Source organism: Brienomyrus brachyistius, chromosome 9 (assembly GCF_023856365.1).
Source record: "Brienomyrus brachyistius isolate T26 chromosome 9, BBRACH_0.4, whole genome shotgun sequence".
Taxonomy (NCBI): Eukaryota; Metazoa; Chordata; class Actinopteri; order Osteoglossiformes; family Mormyridae; genus Brienomyrus; species Brienomyrus brachyistius.
In genome coordinates, this window is record NC_064541.1 from 25,625,023 (window position 1) to 25,651,084 (window position 26,062).

Consider the following 26,062-nt stretch of genomic DNA (forward strand, 5'->3'; position numbering starts at 1 on the left):
ATGCAACTTCAGTCAGAAACAGTTTACGCGAGTTACAGGAGTATTGAGGACCTTGGGAACACCTTGAAGAAGGACGTACGGAGATGCCTTAGGCAGTGCAAGGTACTTCACAAGTGACTTTGGACTTCAAACACAGCACCCTCTCCGGGGACTCGGGCACGCACTACAGAGGAGACATGACCACCCCAACTGTCACCAGCAGACACCCACTGCCCCTTCAGTGCTCTCTCTGTGACCCACTATCTGGAGAAAGAAGAATGTGAAAATCACCGGAGTGAGACCTGGGTTCAGACTGCGGACAAGGCAGCTATGGTATTAGTGCAGCGGCAAACTGCACCCTAAGTCCCTCTGTTCAGCTTCTCTTAGTCGCTTTCCATCTGTCTAACTCCCCACACAGGAGGGTAAAAGTGTTTCAGAGTGTGTGGTTAAATAGGGAAAGTGGGGCTTTTATATTTAATCAGAATGAAATTGATGCTAGCCTACATTTTGGAATGCAATTCCACTTTTTTCGGCCAAGGCAGAAGGCAAATTGTCCCCATTAGGTTGTGGGGTCTGAGATATTTATGAAGCACACCGTACCGCAGACTGCTACATGTGACATGATTATGGAGTACAGTCAGCAGAGCCACATACAGAGGGGGGGGAATAGGGCTAAGGTGGGCAATGAGGAGGGGAATCAAAAATGGGCATTTAGCACCTCAAAAGGGAGGCACCTTCAATCATCTAGGCTAAAGCCCCCCCAGCCCCCACATCCATAACAATGCTGAGAGACAGTAGTCGATAGTTACTCCTTTGTTAGTGCATAGCCAATGCACAAGGTCATGGTTCATACTGAAAAGCAGCAACAGAATACAACTGAATTTAAGCAATAATATAAGGACATGTAAAACACATAAATGTAACAGTCTGCACTGCACTGTGTCTTTTACATCCCTCTGTTAGGGCCCTGTGAGTAAGTGTCAGGGAGACACTGTCTGACCACCCCATGGAGGATCTGTATTCCTGACCCTGACTATCCGTCTGAGGCCCTGGGGCTGCCCGCCTTCTGTGGCACCTTCCGGAATGCTGTCGGCTCTCCATCGACCCGTGCTTCACTAACAGGGCTCGCCACCCTCGCCACCCTCGCCACCGGGGGAAATCAGGCAAGGCCCAAGGAGGAAACGTAAAGCTCAGGGTATCTAAGGGGTTAACAGGCTTTTTTTTTTTTTAAACTAATTTTTCACTGTGATGGTGGTGCAGTGCTGAGCACTGTTGCCTCACACCTCTGGGCCCATGGTTCCTGACTGCTCTGCGGTTCTGTGCGTGGAGTTTCCATGTTCTCCCTGAGCTGTCATGGGGTTCCCTCTGGGTACTGTGGTTTCCATCTACAGCCCATCCCTGCCTTGCTACTGGAGCTTCCAGGACAAGCTCTGCCCCGCCCCCCCATTTTATTACACAGTTATTGATCTGGACATTCAAACATCCTACTTAGGCAATGCATCATACTCAAGGGGGCTGCTAGAGATTTTGGGCTCTCAGCGCAGACCAATACAATTATGTTTAAAAAATTTTATGACCCAGTCAGGGCTCCTTGGAATCTTCTTAACCCCCCCCATTACAGCCCCCCTGCTTAGGCTCCTGAAAACAGCTACTGGCTTCCAGGCTTCAAAAAGCCTCAGAAAACAGCCCAATCTGACATGCAGAGTGTGTGCATTTGTTTATTCTTCTCTAAGTGTTCCAGTTCAATGCTTGGAGATTCTGCAGATAGAGACATAGAGATCTGTATCTGGGACACTCACAGCCTACAATCAGCCACTAAATCCCATTAGGTAGTAATAACACGCTCTGATTGGCCAGCTCCATCTGTTCCGCTCCACAAAATCCAATCAAATGAAGTCTTGGAGGCCAATCCCCTACTGGCCACCTGATGAGACCGAGTTCCTCTTAAGAGATCTTTGGATCACAGACCGACTACCAGATGAGCACCAAAACTACTTTACTGCCGCAGTTCCTATTTGATTCATTGTTAACGTGAGTATGTGAGATCACATCTCCTTCAGAATATTCCTTTCTGAAATAGTACCTTAGGTTTTTTTTTTCCAGGAGTTATACTCAATTGGTTTTTCAACAAGAGATCGCAGAACCATTTCTCACAGGGGGCTTTTAACATTTATTCTGGAGATGCCTATGGTTGGTGTGATGTGAAATATTTTGTAATGCTGAATAAAATTGCCTGTCACCTTGCACCAGGGCTTTAACACTCCTTGACACACCCGCCATTCACACTTGGACTTTAACTCAAACATTTCAGATGCAATAGAACGTATGTTGTTCTAGGTTTTTTAAGCAGTCTGTGATAACGAGTAACAATTAACTGAATAAAATCTGCAGCATTCATCTGTCGTGTTATAAGATTTATCCACCAGTCAGGCTTCTGTGGCACATTCTGGAAAATCAAAAGAAATCTCCACATTACGTTATATTACGTTACATTCGGCACCTCCCTCAGAAAACTCCACATTACGTTATATTACGTTACATTCGGCACCTCCCTCAGAAAACTCCACATTACGTTATATTACGTTACATTCGGCACCTCCCTCAGAAAACTCCACATTACGTTATATTACGTTACATTCGGCACCTCCCTCAGAAAACTCCACATTACGTTATATTACGTTACATTCGGCACCTCCCTCAGAAAACTCCACATTACGTTATATTACGTTACATTCGGCACCTCCCTCAGAAAACTCCACATTACGTTATATTACGTTACATTCGGCACCTCCCTCAGAAAACTCCACATTACGTTATATTACGTTACATTCGGCACCTCCCTCAGAAAACTCCACATTACGTTATATTACGTTACATTCGGCACCTCCCTCAGAAAACTCCACATTACGTTATATTACGTTACATTCGGCACCTCTCTCAGAAAACTCCACATTACGTTATATTACGTTATATTCGGCACCTCCCTCAGAAAACTCCACATTACGTTATATTACGTTACATTCGGCACCTCCCTCAGAAAACTCCACATTATGTTATATTACGTTACATTCGGCACCTCTCTCAGAAAACTCCACATTACGTTATATTACGTTACATTCGGCACCTCCCTCAGAAAACTCCACATTACGTTATATTACGTTACATTCGGCACCTCCCTCAGAAAACTCCACATTACGTTATATTACGTTACATTCGGCACCTCCCTCAGAAAACTCCACATTACGTTATATTACGTTACATTCGGCACCTCCCTCAAAAAACTCCACATTACGTTATATTATGTTATATTCGGCACCTCCCTCAGAAAACTCCACATTACGTTATATTACGTTACATTCGGCACCTCCCTCAGAAAACTCCACATTACGTTATATTACGTTACATTCGGCACCTCTCTCAGAAAACTCCACATTACGTTATATTACGTTATATTCGGCACCTCCCTCAGAAAACTCCACATTACGTTATATTACGTTACATTCGGCACCTCCCTCAGAAAACTCCACATTACGTTATATTATGTTATATTCGGCACCTCTCTCAGGTTCATCCTGAAAAGTAACAGCTAGCTAGCTAGCTATATAACGCATTGGCAATTTTCAATGCATGCTGTTAGCAGAGCCATTATTTAAACAGCCATTTGCTAATTACCATAAATACTATCCATTTTTAATAAGGTGGTCAATTTTTTAAAAATTTTCTTTGTTTACTTAAGCATTAATAAGGAATTCAGACCTTTGAAGATAACTGGCTACTTAGGTATGTCACTGAAACAGCCTCGGTGGCAAATGGACTTTGAGAATGAGAACTTGATTCTTGACTCATACTCAACGTCGCCATAATAACTAAAATACTGCTGGATAAAAAGTTGAGGTGCAATAGAAGTAGCAGATGTAGGCTTATCTACACTAACGTGAAACAATTAACTGAAAAAAATCTACAGCGTTCATCTGTCATGCTATCACATTTGCACACCAGTCAGGTAGCCATCTAGTAGGATGGGCAAATTCATGGATGGATGGATGGATGGATAATATTTGTTCTATAAGGCCAGACCCAAATTTGCCTTCTCTGCTTGACAGTCCTTGCTTTGAATACCGTTATTGTCATTTGCACTGGTCTCCATAAGGACAAAACCACAGCAGACCTGCTTATTAAAGTGCAATATCCATCTTTTCACTCACAGCCATTACTCATCAATAGCATTGAGCAACGTATGTTTAAGAATCATCACACAATGGTATGTCCCCCCCGCCCCCTGCAAGGCCATGGCGGGAATAAAAGCCACAGTGATTTCTCTGTATATTATGGAGCAAAAACTCTCTTTATGAAAACAAACCAATGTCACAGCTGCGAAAACAACAGTACAGTTATCATGCAGCCTGGGGGCTGTGCTGTGGGGTCCCGGATGTCAGTGGCCAATCCAGTAGGTGGGGGATCAAAAAAGTATTAAACTCACTGTTGGGACATCTAAAGTGAAAACACACAGTGACCCCCCACCCCCACCCCAAGCTTTACGTCAGCATGAGTGACACACAGAGCGATGATCAACCAAATGCTACATGTTACAGAATGGATGTGTCAACGTCCTGGTCTTTACACATCCAAATGCGGCTGTTAAGAATCCTTCCAGAGTCACAGCCGCAGTGCGACCACCTCACATGGCGATTCATGATGTGCAATGGATTCTTTTGCACACCTCTGTGATGTCAGAGACTCGGGTCACATAAAAGGCTGCATCACATTAAATTGACCCAGATACACTTATTTAGCGAGAACATTGAAAGACTTCGTTAGAAGTTGACAGTGCAGATTCAAAAAGCAAAATACTACTTATAGTTAATTATAATTGTTATCATTTGAACAACTACATGCATATATCAGTAGATATAAAATTGTGGCTGAATGTACAGCTTGCTGGTGCCATCAGAAGAGCACTGTGCATGGACGCGGTCGTCCTGGCAAAGTAACCTGCTGTGTTTATTGCAGCACTGTGACATGCGGTCCTCTTACCTTCAGTGTGCGGTCATGGTCACCACTACACAGGGAATTCACTGAGACCTTGAAGGTTTTCCAGACTGGGTTCAAGTTGTTCATGACGGTCTGCAAAAGGGAGGGGCATACAGGGGTCACTGGAGAGGGATCGTCACGGGTCAGGGGTACTGGGGAGGGGTCACTGCTGGTCACTGACGACAAGGATGAATCTCACCTCGGTCCTGTGCACCAGTTGCAGGGTGGTGTCATCGTTCATCCGGAAGATTTCTAAGAATGGGTCCGACTTGCTGAAAAAATCCTAAGAACAACAGAACCATGGACTGAATAACAGAAATGGGAAAGAAACCATGGCTGACCCACCTTAGTTACCTGGGGGGCGGCTGTAAGCGCTTAATATTTAGTCTCCTGAGAGGAGGTCACTGTATTGAAAATATTGAAAATAAAATACCCAAAAACATCACAAAAAAAATGTAAGTAATATTATTTTTCCATTCTATAATCGATGACTTTAATCAGCTGAACACTGGATTACAAATAAAACCGTCCAGACAGACTGGAAGCGCTTTGGCTTAACAAGATTACATCAGAACCAGGTCCAGACTAGCGCCTGCAAACCTGACCATTTTGACACCTGTGCAGGGTCTTTCCCAGGCAGATACCTGTGTTAATTCATGAGATGAATTCCCACTGGTCATGGATCTGTCCACTGGCTACATTCTGGTGTTGCATTACTAGTCTGTGTGACATTGAATATTTAAAAATAGCATTTCATCGATATATTGTAAGGAAGTGAAGTACCCCCCCAGTACTTCTGTGACAAGTGGATGTCATTCCTTCCCTCTAGTGAATTATTCATTGCTCTGAGCTGTGGAGTAAAACCTGACGGAGAGAAATTGCTTGGACTACTCACTCCACAAACAGGTGGTGTAGGCTGAGGGACTGGAATGGCCGTTGTAAGCAGTACTGGGGAATCGTTTGTGAGCTCTGCATCCCTACTGGACTTGTACAAATTCATTATAAGCCTTTATACTTCACTGATCAACTGACACTCTTTTCCAGAGGAAACTCACCATTTTACCCAGTTATACAACTGAGTAATTCGCAGCAAAAATCCATGATAAAAGTCTCAAAGCTACAGGAGAGGGTGGGACGGCTCAGCAGGCAGCATCAGATACTACACTCTTGGCAAAGTCAGTCACACTTCCTGTTCCACACCACAGGCCAGCCAGAGGCAGCCAGAGGCACAAGCACAGAACAAGGCTGTGATCTTCTTGGGATCCTCTGCTTTCCCTGAGGGACTGATCATTGGCCACATGCCATCAAACGCCTTGCTAATAAAACCCCGCTGAGCTTAATTCGACTAATTAGCACACTTAAAATAAATAAGGCCAGCTGGGCAGCTCTGGATGACTGCTGTGGAGTTTGTGGTGCTCCCCTGGGTGAGGATTTGTGGGAATGAATGCAGAGGAATTTCAGTTTTGTTCCTTTTAGTTTAAAGGGAAATAAGTATGAATGTAACCTAAGGCCCATGTAACTTTTGTGGTTCACTGTAATCCTTGCATGTAATTTCATCAAATAGTTTAAAGCGACTCGGCAAACGTGCATAACTTTTTATCAACACATTGGCTCGATTCAACACAGTCTCATTAAGGCCATTAAGGGACAGACAGCTCTCAGAGAAACCATAGTCCTTCCCTTGAAAGGTCTTCAAAAACCTGGACTCACTTCAGTCATTTTTTCCAATTAGGACTCTCCACCCCTTGCTCTGAAGGCTGTATTTGCTCTGCTGAGATGGATGAGTGCTCCAGGAACACCAATATATTTTGGCTTCTTCTCGCTGTTTTACTGGATGCGAGGTGGCATCTTACCTTGTCGTCCAACTTCCTAGCACTGAACGAGAGCTCAACATAGTCATCATTTCCTGACAGCTCTTCGGCTATGACCTGTGGGATGTCAAACAAAGAGTTAATGGAGCTTGCAGAATTGTGATTGTACTTCCCAGTGGCTAAGAACCCCTCTCCTGCAGTGGCGGATCTCAGAGGTAAAACAGAGAACCTGGTCTCTTGTCACAACACCAAGAACAGTGATAAAAGTACAGTGCCCTCTACAGTATGAGACCATACATTACATAAATGTGCAGTGAGTGACAGTACTGCTACAGTGTGTGGGAATAAAAACACGATGGCTAGTACAATGAGAGCGATGCAGTGTGTCTCATAAACAGCAAACCAGAACCTCACTGCATTTGTTCACTTATAAAATATAAAATATTACCTTACTCTCTATGTTTGCGTCTAACCATATAACTGTTAGCAGAGCAACAGGGGAATAATTAAATGCTAAAAATAATCATGTGACATCAGGTTCTCTGATCTGAGACGTAACGTACCAAAGAGTGTCTCGGAATAAACCCAGAACGTGAAGGTGCACATGGATGAATTTAGAGGGGGACGTGTCTGGCAGCTGGACCAGGAGATGCGGGGGCAAACCCTCACGCAGGGGAACGGGCTGCTCAGCCGCAGCTGATCCTTCTGATTCCTTATAAATTAAGTTTAATGAATGAAGTGACAAGTGTAATTGTATCAACAACTAATTATATGGTCTATACCTTAAATTGCAATGAATTTGTGGGCCGGAAGACTTTAATTTATAAAATGTCTCTACAAAAGGGAGAAAAATAGCCATGCTTGTTGCTCTGTCACTCTCGGCCATTTCTCTCTCCTGTTAAATGCTTGTTTCTCGGATCAGTCTGTCCCTCTCCTCCCTCTCTCCTCCTTCCAAATGTCACAGTGGCTCCTGTGGTGCTCGGATTACAGAGAGCTCTGCTCCGGCTGGTATCCGGGGATAGAATCCCTGAGACACTTTTTCTCGTTGCTGCTTCAGTCTCCAGAGCCTGCTGATGTTTCTCCACCTCCTGCTCTTGCTGCTTTTGTGGCTGCTGTTGAGCCCCAACATTTATGTAGCCGCCTTTTCTGGGGGGGGCGGGGGGGGCTTATCAAAATGCATTTAGGAACAATGGATACAATGCAGCATAAAGACCATCCAGTGACTTGTTCAGTGGTAATTATTTCATTCCACTGAATTCACATTCGTCACATTGTCATACAAATGTCTGTACTGCTATGAGTGACAGCACTTCGATGACCAAGCACAGCGCTGAAGAACATCAGTGTGAACACAGTGTCAACCTCGAGGAAAGTATTACTGCCCGTTTTCATCATCCGAGTGGCTTTGCTAATATGGCTGAGCATGTGCCTTACTGAGTATTATTCAGACACGCAGGTCTTTGTATTTCTGATTTCTACTTGATCTAACATACTGGGTGTTCATTAGTAAAAAGGCAGCAGTACGGGGGGCTCCCAGCCCTTTAGAAGATGGACTACGGCAGGCAGAGCATAAGGCAGAACCTGGCCTCCGTGCCGTGGACACGCCCATTCCGTCCAGACTACCTGGGTGAAAGAGGCTCACCGTGATGGAGGACTTCCCTGCTGTGTTCCCCTGCTTCAGGAGGTTTTTGGAAAGCTTCCTCTGGGACACGATCTGTTGGGGGGCGATAAGAGAGTGAGAGAAGGTGTCAGGGAGCAGACAGTCAGCCTGGCTAGAGGGGATTCAGGAGATGAACTGACTCTAAGAATCAGGGAAGGGAGTCAGTCCCTTCTTTCTGTCTGGTGACCTGCTTTCATGGGGGGGGGGGGGGGGGGGGCAGCAGGCGTGTGGAAACACATGTGAAAGGGGCGTGGCCATAACAGCAAAGCGGCAGCGTGCTGGAACCGAAACAAACAGCCGTGTATCGTTCTGCTCAAGCTGCTGGAGAACAAAGCCGTAGCCTCAGCAGACACAGTGGGATCTCTCCAGGCTTCTGTGGAGCACTTACAAAGCATTTCAAGAGGAATCCAGGCCACTAATCCTGATCAATACCAGCAGCTGTGGCTATTAAGAATGCCCCATCTCCCCCATCTCATTCCAGCTACTTTTCTCATCCTAACTGTTCTCCGATGATACCCGGCCAAACAAGTCCTTTGTGGAAGCAGGCCGTCCTCTGTTTATCGCTGGTAAAAAGCGCCGGCAGGCTTCGAGGCAACGGCATCCATAATGAAGGACATCCTAGAGGAGCCATGAATGAGAGACGAATGCTTATGGAGCTGGAGACCTTCCAGTGTAAATGTTTGTCCAGTCGTCTTTCGCCATGCAGCACATTACGATCGAGGGCTCTGCAGAAGCACTTCTGGGACTAGCTAAAGCTGTTGCACTAGTGTTGCATTTCACTTTCAACAGCCTGCAGAAAGGGTGACACAGCACAATACTTGGAAATGGGACACAGGCAGGAGCCTGATAGCTTCCAGAAGAGAGAAAGCTACAGACAATTGGTCTGTTCTTTCAGTGTTATCTTTTGTAGCCTGGGAACCTTCTCTTCATTCAAGTGTGCTAAAGAATAGTGGTTTGCCTTTGTGTTTCACACTTTCCTCCAAACTGCTCCTAGAACATTCAAAGTGTTCTACAGTATTTATCAGGTGCTTATTTGTCCCACCTGGGAACACGGTAATACCTTATGACCCCACCCACCTGGCCCAGGGTGCACTCCATGGCCCCCAGGAAGTCGGCCTCTCTGATTCCATTATGGGTGCTGCTGATGTCATACAGGTCAAAGCGCAGTCTCTGCACCTCTTCAAAGTAAAAGTCCACGGTGAACACCTTAGAGAAGGTGGGGTGTATGGAGCTTCGTATCACCTCCGTTCTGTCCACCTGGAGGGGCACAGGATTTCAACGTCAGCTCATGACATGAACTTCCGGACATGATAAGGTACTAACATCTTCAGCATGAGCAAAAATCACGCATGGAATTTATGATGGAAGTTAAATGTTGTTTCTCACAGTCAGGGTCCAGGGAGGATGCTGTTCTCCTATTGCTGTCCTAAACCATTGTGCATGTGGTTTTTGACATAAACATAACCTGAGCATCAGTAGGATACAATTTATCAACATAATGTCCAGTGCTGGAAGCTGGAGACGTAAAACCTACTTGTATGATATGCTGGGTCCTGAAAGTACGGTCCTGAGAGTACGGTCCTGAAAGTACGGTCCTGAAACGCTCCTTATTTGTTCATGTATCTTTCCATTTCTTTGTCTTACTGTGGAATTCCACGACACTGAGGACATCGAAGATAAGTCTTTCCTGAAAAGCCATTTAACATACATCCTGAAAGGAGTCACCAAGCCATATATAAGACCCAAAAAAAGCCCAGTCACCTGAAACACATTTTGACAAATTTCTGAGCCCCTAAGTGAAGGCAGGTCTGCGGGGAGTCCCCCTTAATCCTCAGAAGTTGTGCAGGTGGTAGGAGATCAGGGCTGAACTTTTGCCCACTGTGCAAACAGGGAACAGGTGCAATGAGAAACCTCCGGCAGCTGTACTTGTTCAGCAAGCTTCAGTAACACATGCAGAGGCTTAAAAAGTAATATTACTAAGCAAATAAAAACCCACAGGCATCTCACTCAGGGCGTACCCCATCGTTACGTCACAGGAATCCCATTCGGGGCGTACCCCACCGTTACGTCACAGGAATCCCATTCGGGGCGTACCCCACCGTTACGTCACAGGAATCCCATTCGGGGCGTACCCCACCGTTACGTCACAGGAATCCCATTCGGGGCGTACCCCATCGTTACGTCACAGGCATCCCATTCGGGGCGTACCCCATCGTTACGTCACAGGAATCCCATTCGGGGCGTACCCCATCGTTACGTCACAGGAATCCCATTCCGGGCGTACCCCATCGTTACGTCACAGGAATCCCATTCGGGGCGTACCCCATCGTTACGTCACAGGAATCCCTTTCGGGGCGTACCCCATCAGTACATCACAGGAATCCCATTTGGGGCGTACCCCATCGTTACATCACAGGAATCCCATTTGGGGGCGTACCCCATCGTTACGTCACAGGAATCCCATTTGGGGCGTACCCCATCGTTACGTCACAGGAATCCCATTTGGGGCGTACTCCATCGTTACGTCACAGGCATCCCATTCGGGGCGTACCCCAACAGTACATCACAGGAATCCCATTTGGGGCGTACCCCATCGTTACGTCACAGGAATCCCATTTGGGGCGTACCCCATCGTTACGTCACAGGAATCCCATTTGGGGCGTACTCCATCGTTACATCACAGGCATCCCATTCGGGGTGTACTCCATCGTTACATCACAGGCATCCCATTCGGGGCGTACCCCATCAGTACATCACAGGAATCCCATTTGGGGCGTACCCCATCGTTACGTCACAGGAATCCCATTTGGGGCGTACCCCATCGTTACGTCACAGGAATCCCATTTGGGGCGTACCCCATCGTTACGTCACAGGAATCCCATTTGGGGCGTACCCCATCGTTACGTCACAGGAATCCCATTTGGGGCGTACTCCATCGTTACATCACAGGCATCCCATTCGGGGCGTACCCCATCGTTACATCACAGGAATCCCATTCCAGGCATACACCATCATTACATCCTGAGCTGTCTGAGAAAGGTTCCAGGCCCCCATAACCCTATCCAGAATAAAATATGGATGGAAATGGAACTTTCATGGGCAAGAATGCACTTGAATTTTAATGTATGACACTGATACATAATTAGCTCACTGATCCCATCCAATTTATCAAGTTTTTTTAAGTAGCAACAAGTGATATACGTCTGCCAGGCTGATAGAGATGTTTACACTAAGGTTTTAAATTTGGTCTCAGTCAAATGCAACTTTAAGATCTATTAAGTCTTTCTGCCCAAAACAATTCTTCAGTCCTTGAACACAAGAATGTAAGTTAACTGGCTTTCCAGAGCTCGTCCACAGGTGTTCAAGAGGCAACAAGTAAGACAAGTCCCATAATTTACAGCAGTCTGATGACTGTGGAACTATATTTGCACTCACTTACTCTGAGCGAGTCGTGTTCTGCAGTCTAGCTGGTGCTTGGTGTTTAAATATAAAATTAGCAGCCATATGTGGTGTGAATGGATGACATCATAATACAGTGATGTAATAATCAGGTCACATTTCAATCTAAGACTGAATATGCTGGAATAGTCTCATATAGCTTTCTTTGATCTCACAAAGCCTAAAGTGGTGATCTCCAGAGGCCAAAAATGCAGTGTTCCCGCTCCTTTCATCCATGACAGTGTTACATCCTGTCAGCAGCTTTAGCGACTCTCCTCCTTTTTAGACGTCAATTAAAAGCAGCTTTCTAAAAATACAGGCCTTCTTTTCCTTGGGTGCGTAATTAAATCGAGGTGAAAAAGGCTCATTCTCTCAGCCGTGAGCTTTCAGCCTGATTCTGCGAGCAGAATTCACAGGCTGTCCTTCAAACAGGCATAAGGACAAGATTCTCCACACCTGTCGACAGACCATACTGCATTGAGCAAAGGCCACCTACAAGGCCCCCTGCTGTCTAAGGGGACCAGAAATATATCAGAGGTCCACATCCTTGGCTTTCCCACCCTGTCCATGACATTTACCTGCTGCAAAGTTTTGCACAGACCCATGATTTGGGGTTTTCGCCATTTTCGCCGTTTCCTTGCTCTGTTCACTCAGTCGTGGTTCCTTATCTCTCCTCATTCAAAGACTATGCTGTATTTGCAATCCATTGGACATGTCAAATACAATTCATCCCCCAAGGCAGTATGTGTCATTGTATTTTCGTATGACTATTTAGTATTTACCAATGGCGAGAAGACATATGCTGCACATTGACATCCTGTTCCAAGAGGATTTAGGAGCTGTGAGCTCAGTTTAAGCTTATCTGTGAAGTGGAACATGAAGGGGTGATGAAAACAGGGTTTCAGGTGTCCATAGCTCATGCATCAGTGACAGACTTTCACAGGACATACACCAGATATTTTAAGTGATAAGGTGGAGGCTGAGTGGGAAAGGGTTAGTAGGAGATGACCAGGAGAAGAGAGTGAGGAAGGGAGAGTAAGGGAAGGAAAGTCAGAAGGAGAGAGAGCCAGGAGGAGAGAGAAAGTGGGGAGAGAACTAAATGGGGTGAGAGAGAGGGGAGAGTCAGGGAGGGAGAGTCTGGAGGAGAGAGAAAGAGGGGAGAGTTAGGAGGAGAGAGTCAGTTTAGAAAGAGTCAGGAGGAGAGAGAAAGAGGGGAGTCGGGAGGAGAAAGTCAGTTGGAAAGAGCCAGGAACTGGGAGGGTTCTGCATCCCACACACGTACGCAGACAGACAGGTTCAGTGTTTGGCCATGTAGACAGACACAGACAGACAGGTTCAGTGTTTGGCCATGTAGACAGACACAGGCAGGCAGGTTCAGTGTTTGGCCATGTAGACAAACACAGACAGACAGGTTCAGTGTTTGGCCATGTAGACAGACACAGACAGACAGGTTCAGTGTTTGGCCATGTAGACAGATGCAGACAGACAGGTTCAGCGAGCCAGCATGCAGACAACCCCTCACCTCATGGAAGTTTCACTGATAGAGGTTCATTGCAAGTCGTACATTGTCCATCACACAAAGGCAGCCCAATAACTGCTGATGACCCTGGTGATGGTCTTGATGTTCTACAACTACCCACACCGCAGCTAGCTTATGATGTTCGGGATTCTGGAGCCTTTAATGGATGGAGAATCTTCAGAGAGGTGTATAATCACAGAACCATACGGGGGAAGATGCGTATCAAAGAGACAGCCATCTGTTGGTGAGGGTCCAACAACAACCAGCAGATGAATAAATCCTTTATTGAGCGTGAAGAAAAGAGAGAAGCTGCCAAGAAGTATCTGACTTAAAGAGTCGGAATCCCCAAAGGGTGCCTCTTATTTTAAAAACTGTCATAAACACGACACAACTTCTGTCGTATCTGATTGCTGCTGACACGGAGATTTCTTATCTTAAAATTTACTTTTTTGTACATTTATTCAGCTCAATATTTTATAGTAGAGGCTTCTAATGAAGAAGCCAAACTTGGAGCCCAGGACATGGGACACCTGAATCATCAAGGGCACTGAGCTTCCGACCTGGGACACCTGCATCATCAAGGGCACTGAGCCTCTGACTTGGAACACCTGCATCACAAGGGCACTGACCCTTTGATCTAGGACACCTATATCATATGGGCACTGTCCCTCTGTCCTGGGACACCTGCATCATCAGGGGCTCTGACCCTCTGACCTGGGACACCTGCATCATCGAGGGCACTGAACCTCCGACCTGGGACACCTGCATCTTCAAGGGCACTGAGCCTCTGACCTGGAATACCTGCATCACAAGGGCACTGAACCTTTGATCTAGGACACCTACATCATATGGGCACTGTCCCTCTGTCCTGGGACACCTGCATCATCAGGGGCTCTGACCCTCTGACCTGGGACACCTGCATCATCAAGGGCACTAAACCTCTGACCTGGGACACCTGAATCATCAAGGGTACTGAGCCTCTCACCTGGGACACCTACATCATAAGGGCACTGATCCTCTGACCTGGGACACCTGCATCATCGAGGGCACTGAGCCTCTGACCTGGGACACCTGCATCACAAGGGCACTGACCCTTTGATCTAGGACACCTACATCATAAGGGCACTGAGCCTCTGACCTGGGACACCTGCATCATCAGGGGCTCTGACCCTCTGACCTGGGACACCTGCATCATCAAGGGCACTGAGCCTCTGACCTGGGACACCTGCATCATCAGGGGCTCTGACCCTCTGACCTGGAACACCTGCATCATAAGGGCACTGAACCTCTGACCTGGGACACCTGCATCATCAAGGGCACTGAGCCTCTAACCTGGGACACCTGCATCATCAAGGGCACTGAGCCTCTAACCTGGGACACCTGCATCATCAGGGGCTCTGACCCTCTTACCTGGCCTCGTGTTTCTGAAAGTGTTCTACTCTTCAATCCATGACTAATGTGATCTTCTGAGGATCCCATGAGGTCTCCACACTCAAGCTAAAGCACTGCTGATCCCTCCTCTGATGTAGCTACAATGCTGCAGCTGACTGCTTGCCACCAATTACACAACCAACCCGGCTTTGCAGTTTTGCAGCTGGAGTGTTCATTTCCAGTTGGGGCAACTTCCCTGGGGCAGTGCAGAACTGCAGCTATGGCTTTCGGGAACAAGACCAGCCGGATAATCGCTTCACAGCCTCCTGTGCTCCAAAGAATCTGTTGTCACACCTTCCATAAACCTGAGCCCTCAAGAAGCACCAACCTGAGAACTTGTCTGCTCTACATGACCAGTGGACAGGCCTCACCATCAGATCCGGTCTGACAACCCTCTACCAGTCATCTCCAATTCTGCTAAAGTTGGTCAGACGTGCTGCAAGACCCAAAAACTGCAGCAGAACCTGAAGAAGACCTGACACCACTAGTCACCCTGTCATCAGTTTATAACAGAAAACATCCTCGTTATGCTTTTTACACAAAATAATAATAATAAAACAAGCATAATTCTAATCTGATTACGTTAAAAGGAAAACCGACAGGCTAAGGCATTTGTTTCACTATAATTGCACCCTGGGGAATAAAGCAAATTTCAAAGGAGGTTGTGAAACGTATGAAAATGGCTTTGCTGAGAAAAGGTGTCTGTGTTAAGTGTAACATACGGGGACATTCCCTGTTGCAGCTGCCACATTTAATCACCTGCAGCAAAACCATGGAGAAATACTATGTTTTCTATTTTATTTTATTCCAGAGGACCCCATGTAGCCTCCACCACGTTCGGTGACATGTCAACTGAAGAAAACAAGATTAATGATTAGTTTTAAAATAATGGAATAAGCAGCCTGCGTGCTCGGTGCTCCACGCTCCATCGTGTCTGAAACATGCAACATCAAACCGGTCTGACCCTGCTGGTCTGGCCTAGATGTGCATATAAACGCAATGTTACTTTCAGGTAACCTCCTTCACTGACTTAAAGAGCTTTTCAAATGCGTGGAAGTCAAATGTACATTTTTCACATGTATTACACGGGGAAAAAAAATAAAAACTGAATATTGATGTGTACATTTTAAAGATTTTCTTAAAGCTCATTTTAGACAAAAACCTGCATCCTGAGAAAATGCCCCCGTAAAGACCTGGAAGAAGGAAAAGCAAAGTGTCAAAAACTAAATTCTATTAGGTGCAGAAAAAATATTTTCAACCGGAAAGTTTTAATTGTTTTTATTGTTGCACTGCTGTGTGTCTGTTGGTAGAAACCATGGCAACACAAGCAGCCTATTTGACAGACTCTATTGATACATAGCAATTTCTGTTTGGCTATAGTTTGATAAATTTTGAACCCCTTCACTGTTTTATAAATATTGCTGCAAAAGTACTGCAAAAGTTTCAAATATAATAGAAACTGATCTATAATATCTGGTCAGTTCAATCTACAACATTTCTTATTCCCAGTGCACTATACTCCATCCAAGTGCAACTTCAATCTGTTGGCATTCACCAGTAATACCCTTCCTCCCCAGTGCGTCTCAAAGGAATCTGCATCGACCACATCCTCACACGTCTGAAGGTACCAGCTCAAACCCCACGTCCAGCGTGATTGGATAACAGTTTAAGGGCTGATGGAAAATGGAGAGGAAGCATGACTGAACGAATAAAAGGCTATGGGCTACCATCAGAGAGCATGACCTGGGTAACGGGATGCCAGGAAGATCTTTCAGCAGCTAGAGAAAGCAAGCTTCACCCAGCCCTTCAGATAGAAGATTAACTGTAGACCATGGCCTTCCCTGCAGCTCAGGGACAGTGTGGGAGACGTGTCTCTTCAAACAACGCCTTTGAGGACCCATGTGCCTTTTCCCCAAAAACTCATTTCCCACCACTGACAGCAAAAATAAAGACAGATTAGCTTTAGCAGCATTGTGCAACAGACCATGTTCATTTGGCATGTGCTGTGATTCTTCTTGTCCTGCCTGTTTTTCAGTGCAGGAATTGTGGTGGCAGGAGTTAAAACCATGTGGACATGTAAAGGAAATGTACTGGACACTCAACACACACATTATATTTCAGGCCTCAGATAAGAGACAGATAAATTAGCAAATAAATGAATAAACTGTAAATATTCTTGTTGCATTTTTTTCAGTGTTTACAGTAATTTAGGGAATCCCTAATTATCTTCCTAAAATCCTGTGATCATGGAGACATTCCCCCCTAAATCGGTGCACCAATCTCAAGGCGTGATGTTTATGTTAGCGGCTTTGAGCACATGGATGCAGACATCACCACTGTGACAAGGTCAGTGCTCAGGAGTGCTAATCTTTTACCTCCGAAAGTTTAACCTTGAACTCAAAGAAAAATCTAAAAAATGTGTAAATCTTTTATACATTCCCGATTTGGCCTGTAACATCAGCACCAGCTGGGCCATTTGTACTGACATTATCACGACGTGACTCTGGCCAGACCCCATCCTGACACTCATTCCACACATCGTCTTTCATTCTGGGGCACCTGAGAAAGCCAGCAGTGAATGTCAGCCAGAAAAAGGGCTGCTAAACCCCTAGGTCACGGTTGTGTGTTTCACCATAGACTACATACTGAATGAGCTAAGCAGTATGAATTTAACACTGGCTTGAGCAAAAAGCCCTTCTGTTCAGCAATGAGTATTGAGGCGTAAATCAGTAAAACTGCTCTCTTTTCTGTTATTCCTCCACCAAAAGCCTCTTTCATGAAGCAGAATGTGATACGTATAGACATTTATTTAATTTTGTTCTATAGAAATTAAGTTTAAAATTAAAAGTGAACAGGTGCAGATGGTGGAGCAAGACACCGGTGTCTAACAGTAAAATTCTCTTTGTAGGACTTTCCTGTAAGGAAACACTATAAGGCAGGTCCTCACACTGCCTTTCAGTACTGCTTTGAATTCCTTTTCTGAACCTCAGATATGCTCCTCTGAAGATACTCTGCATCTCTGCTTTGACACACCACTGTTTCCAGATGTTATTTGTGTTCTTGCTCCAGTGAAGTGCTCCAGTGATGTTCGACGGCTCTGTTTTGACAGACCGCCGTCACTGCATGTTATTTTGTGTTCTTGCTCCTGAAGTGAAACGCCTGGCATTCATTCCCACTGGACTCTGTTTGGTTACAGTCATATATGCAGCAGGTCCCTTAACACCATACCAGCTTCCCTTCACTGCAGTTGCAGGTGAGGATGAGGAGGGGCATGAACAGCCAGACTCAGGGATATGGGCGTCAGGGAAGCTACACATGTGGAACTCAGAGTATCAGCGATGTCCTTCACTGCTTCATACCAGGAGCCTAAGCTTAATGAAGAAGGTTCATTTTTTTCAGTTTGTCGTTAGGCAAAAAGGCAGTGTATTAGAACGGAGAGTTTGTGGTGGCAGACAGCTTGTCGCTGAACTGTGCCTTGGGAGGAAGCAAGGAATTCTGGGTCCCTTCACTGGCTTGCTCATGGTGCTCAGGCTCAACTGCCCCAGTTACACAGTATCACGCAACACCAGCCTGCTCGTGTGTCGAGACTCGCCAGGACAGATGCACACAGCCCGCTCTCCAGCAGCCAGTAAGCAGGCAGAATGTCGCTATGGTAACCCGCTTCCATTAAACCCCCTCCCCAGCACCCTGTCCTCAGCCTCTGCAGGACACAGATGGCTCCCTGTCCCCTTCCCCATCCTGCAAGACACAGGTTTGTCCACCACAAAACCTTTAGTCTTCTCAGCTCTAAACTGACCTTTAGGTTAAAAAAAGTAAAATGGGATTTCCTATAATGAAACCTTTGTGGGGATGTCATTTGGCTATCAGAAAGCTGTCATGTGATGGAGCTGTGAGAACGATGACACAATGGGAATGACGTCACAGAGGCATTTATGTCACAAAAGAGAGAAAACGCGAAACAGCCCTGACAGAAGACCGTCAGAGTGAGCCACCTACCTCCAGCCACTGGCCGTGCGACTGCATCTTAAGTACCACACATGGGTCAGGTTTGGACAGCGCGTCCCGGTCTGAGATGCCCTTGCAGGCCACACGTAACTCCACCTTGGTTAGGCACGGGCTGCTGAACAGGCCTAGAGTGCTGGCTGCTGACTCGTAGATGTTGCTCATGATGCCTGTGACGCTGGTCCTGCTGAGAGCAACACACACAGGGTGAGGACTGTGCATACACAGGGTGAGGACTGCATATACACAGGGTGAGGACTGCGCATACACAGGGTGAGGACTGCACATACACAGGGTGAATATTGCACATATACAGGGTGAGGACTGTGGATACACAGTGTGAGGACAGCACATACATAAGGAGAGGACTGCACATACACAGGGTGAGAACTGCACATACACAGGGTGAGGACTGCGCATACACAGAGTGAGGACTGCGCATACATAGGAGGAGGACTGCAAATACACAAGGGAGGACTGTGCATGCACAGGATGACGACTGCGTATACACAGGGTTAAGATTTCGCATTGCACTCCACAGTGTGACACACACAATGTACTCAGCGACAGGAGAGCGCATATAGCACTAACAATACCAACATGACCTAAAATGTTTCAGTTCATATAAACAGACACATTGAGTGTCCACCTACACAAGCAGGTAAAGTAACATTCTCTCAGAGAGGGGATCACACAGGTGAGCTGGCTTTCACCCTCAGCTCTTTCACAGTAAGTATCTTCAGCTGTCAATCCAGTAATAATTCAAACATAATCAAAATCCTCCCGGCTCCAGTTGGCTGGGGTTGGGCTTAGAAAAAGCCATCTGAGAAACGCTTGATTGTGTTATAGAGCTAGAATCAAGTCTTGCTCAGAGGCGCATCGAAAAATTAAATCACTAGTATGGGTCTGTTCATTACCAGAAACACTTCAGTGTGCATGGGGGCAGTGGGAATGCAGTGTGCGTGAGGACTGGTCCAGGGGATATGCATCAGAAACTACCATCAAAAAGCAGTGTCTCTTCATGCAGGAGACTCCAGGTCCTTGCAGGGATTCTGTGTCGTGAAGAGCCCCACAAAGATGGGTCACCACCCAGCTGTGGCTCACTGCGCCCCTCTGGCAGTAAGATCGCTCCTGAGTCAGGTTGTATGCTGACACTGTAAATATAGCTGTGAACCCCCTCGACTCTCCTGCTGCTTATGGCCTCATGCTCTCTTTTAAGGTTCCAGAAGGGCAGTATGAGTCACAGCCCATGTGACGCCCCAGGCAAGCTTCCTCGCCAGTGCCCCCCCAACCAGGCAAGCTTCCTCGCCAGTGCCCCCCCAACCAGGCAAGCTTCCTCGCCAGTGCCCCCCCAACCAGGCAAGCTTCCTCGCCAGTGCCCCCCCAACCAGGCAAGCTTCCTCGCCAGTGCCCCCCCAACCAGGCAAGCTTCCTCGCCAGTGCCCCCCCAACCAGGCAAGCTTCCTCGCCAGTGCCCCCCCAACCAGGCAAGCTTTCTCGCCAGTGCCCCCCCAACCAGGCAAGCTTCCTCGCCAGTGCCCCCCCAACCAGGCAAGCTTTCTCGCCAGTGCCCCCCCAACCAGGCAAGCTTTCTCGCCAGTGCCCCCCCAACCAGGCAAGCTTCCTCGCCAGTGCCCCCCCAACCAGGCAAGCTTCCTCGCCAGTGCCCCCCCAACCAGGCAAGCTTTCTCGCCAGTGCCCCCCCAACCAGGCAAGCTTTCTCGCCAGTGCCCCCCCAACCAGGCAAGCTTCCTCGCCAGTGCCCCCCCAACCAGGCAAGCTTCCTCGCCAGTGCCCCCCCAACCAGGCAAGCTTCCTCGCCAGTGCCCCCCCCCCAATCCAGAGAAGCTTCACCGCCCAATTTCATTTAGTCTCAAGCAGTGCCCCTAGAGCCTATGTTGCCTTCGCTAATATAGTGTTTCCCAGTCCCAGTCAGACCCACAGTCAGTCCCACAGTTGGTCCCACAGTCGGTCCCACAGTCGGTCCCACAGTCAGTCCCACAGTCAGTCCCACAGTCGGTCCCACAGTCAGTCCCACAGTCGGTCCCACAGTCGGTCCCACAGTCAGTCCCACAGTCAGTCCCACAGTCGGTCCCACAGTCAGTCCCACAGTCAGTCCCACAGTCGGTCCCACAGTCGGTCCCACAGTCAGTCCCACAGTCGGTCTCACAGTCAGTCCCACAGTCAGTCCCACAGTCGGTCCCACAGTCGGTCCCACAGTCGGTCTCACAGTCAGTCCCACAGTCAGTCCCACAATCAGTCCCACAGTTGGTCCGTGTTTTTGCTCCCTCCGAACTCCCTGCCAGAGAATCCACATTGCTCCTCCCAGCTCCTGCAGCAAAAGCATGGACATTCTGAGGACTGGATTGGGAAACACTGGCCTAATGGAGGGTGAACGACCCTGCAGGAGACCACAATTTCACACACACAGCACATGACAAAGACCCACACACGTCTGGACCCCCCCCCCAACCCCACCACTGCCACTACCTCCACTGGGATGGTAAGATAGGTGCCCACAATGGAGCTGTTTGCACCAACTCCCTCCAGACATGGTCATGAGCAACACGACAGAGGAACAGAGATGTGGAGACGAGGCTGAGGGATATATCTGCACCCCTGAATCCGGTAGCCATTGTGTAACAGTGGTAACCTTCTGGACAGAAACACCTTCTGCTCCACACCAGCATCTGGAGTTCAGCTCCGTCTCACTACCTGGTGCCAGACTGGTTTGAAATGCATCCCAAATGTTTATAAAAAGGGTTGATTTGTCCGCGCTGTGGGGAGTTTTGGCGGGACCAGTGTGAGTTCTCAGGTGACTCGCGCTCTCTGCTGTGCTGAGAGCTGAATCCCTACAGCTGGTGCCTCTGTATCCTCTAAGGAAGTAACACATTTGGGAAATGTGTGTTCAGGGGAGCAGCACAGCTCCAAGTATTCATCGATGAAGAAAGGAGGCAGGAGAAGTAATGAGGTGAGGGATTTTCCAGAAGGTTCCAACAGGTGGAGTGGGGTAGCCTTCATCTGACCAGTCTCACACTGGCATCCACGCTGACATGTGGCTAAAAAGCTTCCACCACAGATATCAGGGGCACTGTAACCCTAACCGCACCAGCACTGCAAATCTCCAAATGAGCAAACAGATAGAGGAAATTTCATTATTCATGCTCTGATGTTGTTTAAGCCAAGATTATTGACAGTTTATTGACAGATGTGAGCCTTTGACCTTTCTGCTGCTGGTCCATTTCCTATTAAAATCACTTCAGAGGAACAAGCCATTCAGAGTTAAATAAATACATAGTAACAGCCAATCAAATTGAAAACTGAAGTAACAGTCAAAAAGAGTAAAAGTCAAATCCGAGTAATGACCTGTCAGAGCAGATACCTCTCAGAAAAATGGCCATTGACAGTAACAGCTAGATAAGACGCAAAGTAAATAACTAGAATTGCCATCCATTGCATTGACTCAGTTATGTGGCAGAAAACCAACCACAGCTCACCCAGCGTGGCAGCGCCGAGAGTCACGTCTCCCCTGGGCCTTGCATCTCATTACTTATTCACCTCACACCTTCTGCTGACCAGCAGCTAAAGGCTGTCACAGGACCGAACCCGCCGGCCTGCAGTCACAGGAAACGCCACCGGCCTACAGTCACAGGACGAAGCCGCCGGCCTGCAGTCACAAGAAACGCCACCGGCCTGCAGTCACAGGGCAAAGCCACCGGCCTGCAGTCACAGGACCGAACCCGCCGGCCTGCAGTCACATGGAAACACCGCTGGCCTGCGGTTACAGGACCAAACTCGCCAGCCTGCAGTCACAGGAAATGCCACTGGCCTGCAGTCACAGGACGAAGCCGCCGGCCTGCAGTCACAGGAAATGCCACCGGCCTGCAGTCACAGGACAAATCCGCCGGCCTGCAGTCACAGGAAACGCCACCGGCCTGCAGTCACAGGGCCGAACCCGCCGGCCTGCAGTCACATGGAAACACCGCTGGCCTGCGGTTACAGGACCAAACTCGCCAGCCTGCAGTCACAGGAAACGCCGCCGGCCTGCAGTCACAGGACAAAGCTGCCGGCCTGCAGTCACAGGAAACGCCACCGGCCGGCAGTCACAGGACGAAGCCGCCGGCCTGCAGTCACAGGAAACGCCATCGGGCCTCCGTGTCCCCATCTGCTCTTGAGATGAAATTAGACTGAACCCCAGATCCTGGAGAGGGCTGAGCTGCAGTAACACCATTTGCTGTTTGGTGTGTATATTCTGTTTACCAGTTATTCCCATAAACTACACAAATAAAGATGGATCCCTGCTTCCACTTCATCTAGCGGTATGTTTTATCACGCCAGGGGTCGGACACAGCATGTGCACTTCGGCAAAGAAAATGTATATCGCTTCTGTTCAAAAGTGCAGACAGTCAGGTGGACCTTCCCAAGGATGTGCGGATAATGACTGACAAGCCCAAGAGCAGTGGGGCTTTAATGCCATACCGACACGGCCCAGCCTGGGATAGTTCTGGGGAAACTGCTAGTTAGTATTACAGAACTGTCAGCCACGAATGGAGAGGAGTTTACCAGCAAAGAACTAGATGCCGACTTCGGTCAGCTGGCTGGTGTGAGGCTTTCAGTTCAAGACAAACCTGGGCTTGCATGCACATACATTTACATGGATGGAACAGTTTTATTACCTTGTAAATAGTCTGTAGGGTTTGCAAACTACCCCAATGGTTTTGGTGTAGATAACTTTAGGATTATAATGGAATAATACAGATTTCTTGCGTGAGAGTGAGAGTCTGAAATCGCGAGTGTCACACCAGATGCATGAGAGTTGCCTACCCTGCAGATGTACCATTTACACCATAGTGAAAACAAAACGTGAGCTGCGGACATAACGGGATGTAATGGGATTACGACTGAATCTAGGAAGCCTCTCTCAGCACTTCCAATGGGCAGGAACAATAACACTTACAGGTCTACAACATGCGTGCCGCGTGCTTTCCGAGTTACGTAATTAAGGTACTTAGAATCTTCTTTGATGTGAAGCGAGCTGGAGTGTATGTATTGTTTTACTTACGTTCATTTTTCTTATTATACAATATTTGGGGAAGGTCGGAGTAACTTCATGTGCATGTAATCTATCCCATTTCTATTGTTTCATAAAGGTGTTTTCTTTTTTTTACTGTATTTCATGTGAAGGAGGTAATGCAGATTGTCAGCGAGCTCTCATTTAAATCCCATGATGAAGAAAACTGCGTACCGAAATGAAACGAGCCCTCCTCACGCCAGATGTGGCTGCAACAGCAGCTGATAGGATCAATAAAGTAATATAACTAATCAAAGGCACATCCTTACATCCCGGCTCCAGGCAATGTCCCCTTAATCTGAGCGCAAAGTTAAACAGTGCAATGCTAATGCGACTTGTTCGCCCCCTTTTGGTGATGGAAGGAACCATCGGCCCTTTTCTCACGAGCCCGCCGTTTCCACACACGCGCAGCAAAGCAGCCCGAATCTGGCCACGAGGTAATAAAATCCTTCGACCGGAGCAAAGAATAATGTATGAAACTAGAACAACGTGTCTGTCAAGCAAAGAAATTGAGAAATTGAGATTGGGCAGCTGGTACAGGCACGCTTAATTTCTGATAGTTACGTGTCCTGAACTAAAAACTTTTTCTGTTTTCCGCAAAGCTGACTGTATTCATTCTTCTGTTAAATCACCGAAGAGACTTGGAATTGGTATTTATAGTGGGAAATTATTTTCTCTGTTATCTCATTGAACATTGGCACCCTTGTTTATGCTAGAAAATGATTTTCTCCTCTTAGTTTAAACAGGTTTAGCATCCTTACAGTGAGTGATAAATGACTGTTTCCGTTGGCGTCAATACCTATTATGGTAAATCACTGTGTTATCTCAGAAGGACTTCGCATTCATAGTGCAAATTGCTGTTTTCGCCGTTAACTCACAGCGAATATGCAGTGGCGTTTTTCATTAAGGGATTTTCCTTACCCAACTTTGATTTAAAGGGACTAAATTTTCCCTGATTGACACGAAATTGATCTCAAACTACACCAAGCTCAAAGGTAGATTGATCGCGAATCATTTAACTATGTATTTGTTTATGTAATTTTCATGTGATTACTATATAGCCAAAGAAACCCCACAATAAAGCTTCAAAACTGCGTTATGAATGATATATTTCCGTCTATTAGATCATACCCAGTTTATATTATTTTGTGGGAAACCACTTTAAAATCATCTTCTACTCTATAAAATCTCAACGAGCAGGTAAAGGGTGCCGTGTATTACGCGTGCGATTCAGCGTCAAGGAAATAAGCATTCAATAGTGTGTAATCTGCCAAAATAAAATGCTTTTATCAAAACGTTGCATTAACAACAAAATATCTGGATTTAATCCACAATGCATATTCAACATAATCAGACACTTTTAAATTGTAATCATTTAAACTACTTACTAAGATGAACATTTGAAAAACGAATTTATACCTTCATTCAATCAATGACAGGAAGACAACCTACTTTTTGTATATCTTTAGAGTAACGTGCGTAGTAATAGAAATAAACTCACCTTTCGTAAACATAAAATAATATTCCTGAGCCGGTATGACTGCTATAACTTGCTTATTTAAAGGCTGGGATTTGAGTAAACGTGGGTTAGAAGGACGAATGCTCCAAGCAGAGAGCCCATGGTTATTCCATGGCTGCTGCCGCGGGGTAGCGAGCCCACCTGGAAGGTAGACGGAGTTCCGCTCACTCTCCTCTATTCGGACGACGACCAAGATCCTCAGGTTCCGCAAGCGCTTTCCTGCACTTTCCAGGGCTGCTTCTCCTAAAAGGGAAAAATCTGCCTTTGCCACGCTGCGACGGCGTCCTCTAGCGGCCGAATTCTGCGTCTCAGAAAATGGTGCGACTCCTACACTCCCATAAGCACAATGTATACTGTAGAATCATCATTGGTTTGACCTGTGAGATCTTCAGACCAGAGAGTTGTTCACCAGCTTTTGGTACCTTTATAGAAAGGTATTTTTTGCCAGTTTCTTACTTAGTTGGTGTCTCCAGAATACAGAGGGTGAAGAAGTCCTTTTTAAATTAGGCTCAGAGAGACTGCTGGTGTTTTGTGGTTTTGCTGACTCACCTGAAAGACAGAGAAATAGTTTGGAAGGTGGACGGACAGAAGAGAAATGGGG

General features: G+C 46.9%; 1 protein-coding gene across 1 annotated transcript in view; it reads right to left on the minus strand.

Moving 5' to 3' along the window:
- Window positions 1-25,658, minus strand: part of LOC125748424 (copine-4) — a 43,489-nt gene extending 17,831 nt beyond the window's left edge. The window contains exons 1-7 of the mRNA XM_049024501.1: window positions 25,444-25,658; window positions 18,866-19,058; window positions 9,559-9,738; window positions 8,464-8,535; window positions 6,864-6,938; window positions 5,210-5,293; window positions 5,014-5,103 (exon numbers count right to left, since the gene is read on the minus strand). Coding sequence (XP_048880458.1) covers window positions 5,014-5,103; window positions 5,210-5,293; window positions 6,864-6,938; window positions 8,464-8,535; window positions 9,559-9,738; window positions 18,866-19,036 — 672 coding nt within the window. The 5' untranslated portion in view covers window positions 19,037-19,058; window positions 25,444-25,658. The remainder of the gene's footprint in view (window positions 1-5,013; window positions 5,104-5,209; window positions 5,294-6,863; window positions 6,939-8,463; window positions 8,536-9,558; window positions 9,739-18,865; window positions 19,059-25,443) is intronic.
- Between the last annotated feature and the right edge of the window lie 404 nt (window positions 25,659-26,062).